The sequence below is a fragment of the Nerophis ophidion genome, linkage group LG02 (assembly GCF_033978795.1).
Source record: "Nerophis ophidion isolate RoL-2023_Sa linkage group LG02, RoL_Noph_v1.0, whole genome shotgun sequence".
NCBI lineage: Eukaryota > Metazoa > Chordata > Actinopteri > Syngnathiformes > Syngnathidae > Nerophis > Nerophis ophidion.
The window spans coordinates 73,164,928-73,170,927 of NC_084612.1; the positions used below are offsets into that span (position 1 = coordinate 73,164,928).

At 42.6% G+C, this 6,000-nt stretch overlaps 2 protein-coding genes across 5 annotated transcripts in view; one reads left to right on the forward strand and one right to left on the reverse strand.

Moving 5' to 3' along the window:
- stat2 (signal transducer and activator of transcription 2) overlaps positions 1-6,000 on the forward strand; it is a 187,259-nt gene that overhangs the window by 98,538 nt on the left and 82,721 nt on the right. Inside the window, exon 26 of one of the 4 annotated variants that reach the window (XM_061890388.1) lies at positions 1,525-2,516. The exons of the other annotated variants lie outside the window; for them this stretch is intronic. The gene's annotated coding sequence lies outside the window, so the exon portion shown is untranslated. Of the gene's footprint in view, positions 1-1,524; positions 2,517-6,000 lie in introns of those variants that run through there. 4 annotated transcript variants of the gene reach the window in all.
- LOC133545102 (G-protein coupled receptor 84-like) overlaps positions 1,078-6,000 on the reverse strand; it is a 9,143-nt gene continuing 4,220 nt past the window's right edge. The window contains exon 2 of the mRNA XM_061890448.1: positions 1,078-3,894. Within this exon, the coding sequence (XP_061746432.1) occupies positions 2,736-3,893 (1,158 nt within the window). The 5' untranslated portion in view covers position 3,894 and the 3' untranslated portion in view covers positions 1,078-2,735. The remainder of the gene's footprint in view (positions 3,895-6,000) is intronic.

Sequence of the window (6,000 nt, forward strand, 5' to 3'; positions counted from 1 at the left end):
TTTAGAGTTTTGATGGAAGGGACAGCGCGAAAGTCTGTTGAAATAAAAAGTGTTTCTCGCCTTCCTCTCTGTCATTTTTTCATAATAATGAACTGGCAGCAGCCAGCGTCATCTCACAAGACCCTCGGGTGCCGTGAATGTCAATCAAGCAAGCTACGGAATTTGCCGCCAATGTTTTTCTTGTAAAGTGTATGGAAGCTGGATGAATTAGATGCCAAAAACCAACCACTTTCATGTGGTATTGTACAGAAAGGACAACTTTTTTTCTACTCCATTTGAAAATGTGGGCGTTATCATCATTACTGTCTGATTCCAATCAATGCAAGTCATCAGAATCAGGTAATACACCAACTTATATTCTTGTCTTCGTGAAAGAAAGACATCTATATGTGTTACACATGCTTGTATTATCATTAAACACATTTAACTTGTTTACAAAAATTTCTCTTTCATAAATAAATAAATATAAATCATATATATAAATGAGATAGATCCCCTCGAGTTGGTCAATTGAAAAGTAGCTCGCCTGCAGAAAAAGTGTGGGCACCCCTGCTCTATAATATACACATATGGTTACACGTTGACACTATTTCCACATTCACCCATTCATGCACACATTCACACGGGATAGCTCGGTTGGTAGAGCGGCCGTGCCAGCAACTTGAGGGTTGCAGGTTCGATTCCCGCTTCCGCCATCCTAGTCACTGCCGTTGTGTCCTTGGGCAAGACACTTTACCCACCTGCTCCCAGTGCCACCCACACTGGTTTAAATGTAACTTAGATATTGGGTTTCACTATGTAAAGCGCTTTGAGTCACTAGAGAAAAGCGCTATATAAATATAATTCACTTCACTTCACACACTGATGGCAGTAGCTGCCTTGCAACACCCTAACCACCACTCATCAGGAGCAAGGGTGAATTGTCTCGCTCAAGGACACAATGGACGTGACTAGGATGGCAGAAGCTGGGAATCAAACTAGGAACACTGAGCCACGCCGTCTCTATATTTATGATTAAAAATATTTAAATATATTCATAGATGTATATACAGTACAGGCCACAAGTTTGTACACACCTTCTCATTCAATGTGTTTTCTTTATTTCCATGATTATTTATAGTGTAGATTGTCACTGAAGGCATCAAAAGTATGAATGAACACATGTGGAGTTATGTACAAAACAAAAAAAGGTGACATTACTGAAAAAATGTTTAATGTTCTAGCTCGTTCAAAATAGCCACCCTTTGTTCTGATTCATAACTGCTTTGCACACTCTTGGCATTCTCTCCATGAGCTTAAAGAGGTAGTCTCCTGAAATGGTTTTCACTTCACAGGTGTGCCTTATCAGGGTTGATTAGTGGAATTTCTTGCTTTCTGTCTTGCCTGTGGTGAGGGCGGTCGCATTTTTCTCCGTTCCCTCCTTTCCCAGCTTGCTCTCTTCGTTTTTGTCTTGTCTGAACTTTTTTTGAAGCCTCTTTCTTTGCGCTGTCCTCAAATCCAAACATCGGGGATGGATATAATCAGCTGGACTCTCGACGCAATTGACAAAGTATTTTCGACGAGGAAAAGAGATTCGGGGGAGCCTGGCTGCCCTGATGGAACCATTGCTGCGGGGTACGTGAGAGACTCCTGGGATAAAAGGAGAATCATGTGCCTCTCAGTTCTTTCCATCGAGGACGTGAGACATCTACCTATTTGGAACCGTGATCATGGGGCACTTGCTGATTGGGCTGGACATCGGCAAATTCGTAAGACGATGGCAGCCACTCAAGGAGTCCAACGGTTGTTCGTCGCAGTGGAAGGTTTGGGCAGGGCTGTGGGTACACAGACTGTGGCGATTTCTGAACTAAATCACAATATGGATCACATCATGGAGAAGTTTGCTCAAAAGGAAGATTGAATTGAATTTGAGAAAGCCGGCATGGACTAATAACAGACAAGCCATTGTTTTGTCTGTTCGCGAAAAACAAATATCCTATTCTACGATTTGACTCCCTCGAATGGCCTTGACGCTAGGACCAGGCTGTTCCGAAAAACACCAACGATGGACGCTTTTGACCTCCCTCCTTTCTCAACGACACCTGGAGGCAAACTTTTTCAGATCGGCTTCAGTCTACAAAAACATTACACCATCACACCCAAGACAGTTGGGCACACACCTCCCCTCCCCCACCCCACGCCTTCACCAACGCTTGTTTTCCCCCCTTCGGGGCCTTCCAGGGCTCTAACCCCCCCCTCCCTCTGTGCAAATTGTCGTGATTAAATGTAACATGTTTATGTCTGCATTGCAAATTAGGTTTTTTCCCTTGGACTCAGCCCTTTGACTGATATTTTTTTTACTCTTTCCCCCCAGTTCCCAATACCATCTTTTCCCCTCCTTTTTTAAGGAGCGCCGTAAAAATGGCTGATCCGTTGGCGGCCCCGTTTTGTCTCCCTGTAACGTATGTCTGCTCTTAGTCGGACTGTCTCGAAATTGCACCATGTTAAGAATTGACAATAAATAATTTCCATTTCCATTTTCATTTATCAATTGATAGTTTTGTTGTGAATGATAAGGTCTGTCCAAATGTCTATATAAATACACACAAATATACATATATATATATATATACACAGTATATTATATTATCTTTGGTTGTTGTTTTTTGGCCAATTTTGTTTTTTTCCTTTCTTTCTGTCTTTCTTTCTTTCTAAAGTCAAATACAAACTAAAGTCTACATGCAGCATGCAAGAAGTTAGGAGTTTTGCATCCAGAGGTATGAGAAAGGTGTAGCCGCCCTGGTGAGCAGCACATGGTAGGCCCTTCGGAATTGTCGATTCATGACGGCGTAGAGTATGGGGTTGATGCAGCTGTTGAGCCAGGTGAGGTTGGCACACAACATGTGCAGCACCCGCGGGGCGCTGCCGCGTTTATCTGCAATATTGAGTAACAGGAAGGGGACGAAGCAAAACACAAAACACAGGAAAACCGCAAAGCACATGCGCGTCACACGCTTGAATTCTGAATCCTCTCCTGAGCTGGCAGGGTTTGAAGGTGGCACACTTCCAACGTCAGCGTTTGGCTTGTGCGCAGATGATTCCTTTGAGGACTTGCATTGCGTGTTTTGGAGGGGATTCTCCATCTCTGAGAGTTTGCCCTGGGTGCCCAGCTCGCTGCTGCAAGTGGCCATGCTGTTCCCCACGCCGCTGTCGTCCGGTTCCGGGGCTTTCTTCTTGGAAGACCGGCGGCTGAACCTGTAGCGTAGCAAGGCCAGCGACGCGAGCCGCACGCGTCTGTAAATGAGGAAGTAGAAGGTGCCGACGCAGGCCAGTCCCACGAAGAAGTAGAAGAAGAGCAGAATGGTGGTGTAGGGCCGACCCCTGATTCGGTGGAAGCTGCAGGTGCACACTTGAGGCACAAACACATAAACGGACCAGAGCGGGCCGAAGCTGGCCAGGCCGAGCGCCCACGTTGCAATCAGGAGGCAAGCCAGTCCGCAGTCTGAGAAGACACGGTCGAACACTGCCCTTTTGTCAACCAGTAAGTAGCGACTGATAGCCACCAAGCAGAGGGTGATAATGGAGACCGAGTTGGAGAGGAAGAGCAGCAGGCCAAAGATTCTGCACCAGAGCTCCCCGCTGCGCCATCTGAGGTGGAGGTAGGAGTCGACGGAAATGGGCTGCAGCACGGTGCAGTACAGGAGGTCAGCCAGAGCCAGGTTGACAATCAGCACATTAAAGCGGGTCCTCAGTTGGGAGTCTGAGGCAAACGCCAAAATGGTCATCAGGTTCCCCACTGTGCCGGTGACGGTGACGGAACATCCCCACAGCACGGCAAAGTAGCGGTAGACCTCCACTGAAGGACTGTAGCAGGAGAAGCCATCCTCTGTTTGGTTGGTGAGGTTCTGCAGCATCCTGTCAGAAGAAAAGTTCAGCAATGCACATCAGCGTCTGTCATGTCACGGAAAAGTCCATTCTCACAAACTCCACGAATGGTGCGTTCATTTCTGCACTGGGAAATCGGAATTTACAAGTCCCTCGTTTGAAATTTCAACTGGAACCTCTCCCTGGGTCGGACTTTCTACTCAGAAAGTGGGAGAGTCCTCAGCATTCTTGAAATGGCTTTCAACGATAATATAATGTGAAGTTATTCAAGTTATTGAAGATTGAATTCAAAGTCTCCCTACTATGGAAATGCCCCCGTCTACAAACCCCGTTTCCATATGAATTGGGAAATTGTGTTAAATATAAATATAAACAGAATACAATGATTTGCAAATCCTTTTCAACCCATATTCAGTTGAATGCACTACAAAGACAAGATATTTGATGTTCAAACTCATACATTTATTTTTATTTTTTTGCAAATAATAATTAACTTAGAATTTCATGGCTGCAACATGTGCCAAAGTAGTTGGGAAAGGGCATGTTCACCACTGTGTTACATCACCTTTTCTTTTAACAACACTCAATAAACGTTTGGGAACTGAGGAAACTAATTGTTGAAGCTTTGAAAGTGGAATTCTTTCCCATTCTTGTTTTATGTAGAGCTTCAGTCGTTCAACAGTCCGGGGTCTCCGCTGTCGTATTTTACGCTTCATAATGCACCACACATTTTCCATGGGAGACAGGTCTGGACAGCAGGCGTGCCAGGAAAGTACCAGCATTCATTTTTTACGAAGCCATGCTGTTGTAACACGTGCTGAATGTGGCTTGGCATTGTCTTGCAGAAATAAGCAGGGGCGTCCATGAAAAAGACGGCGCTTAGATGGCAGCATATGTTGTTCCAAAACCTGTATGTACCTTTCAGCATTAATGGTGCCTTCACAGATGTGTAAGTTACCCATGCCTTGGGCACTAATGCACCCCCATACCATCACAGATGCTGGCTTTTAAACTTTGTGTCGATAACAGTCTGGATGGTTCGCCTCCCCTTTGGTCCGGATGACACGATGTCGAATATTTCCAAAAACAATTTGAAATGTGGACTCATCAGACCACAGAACATGTTTCCACTCTTCATCAGTCCATCTTAAATCCTTTTCAACCCACATTCAATTGAATGCACTACAAAGACAAGATATTTGATGTTCAAACTCATAAAAAATGTTTTTTTTTTGCAAATAATAATTAATTTAGAATTCATGGTTGCAACACGTGCCAAATTAGTTGAGAAAGGGCAGTTGTGGACAAAGGGGTGTACCTCGCCCCATCCTTCTATTGGGAAGCTGTTTTTATACCCAATCATGGCACCCACCTGTTCCCAATTAGCCTGCACACCTGTGGGATGTTCCAAATAAGTGTTTGATGAGCATTCCTCAACTTTATCAGTATTTATTGCCACCTTTCCCAACTTTTTTGTCACGTGTTACTGGCATCAAATTCTAAAGTTAGTGATTATTTGCAAAAAAAAAACAATGTTTATCAGTTTGAACATCAAATATGTTGTCTTTGTAGCATATTCAACTGAATATGGGTTGAAAAGGATTTGCAAATCATTGTATTCTGTTTATATTTACATCTAACACAATTTCCCAACTCATATGGAAACGGGGTTTGTATATATGTGTGTGTGTGTATGTATGTATATATATATATATATATATATATATATATATATATATATATATATATATATATATATATATTTATATATATATATATATATATATATTAGGGCTGTGAATCTTTGGGTGTCCCACGATTCGATTCAATATCGATTCTTGGGGTCACGATTTGATAATATATCTATTTTTTTTTTTATTCGATTCGATTCTCAATTCAAAAACAATATTTTTCTGATTCAAAAGTATTCTGTATTCATTCAATACATAAGATTTCAGCAGGATCTACCCCAGTCTGCTGACATGCTAGCAGAGTAGTAGATTTTTGTAAAAAAAGCTTTTATAATTGTAAAGGACAATGTTTTATCAACAGATTGCAATAATGTAAATTTGTTTTAACTATTAAACAAACCAAAAATATGACTTATTTTATCTTTGTGAAAACATTGGACACAGT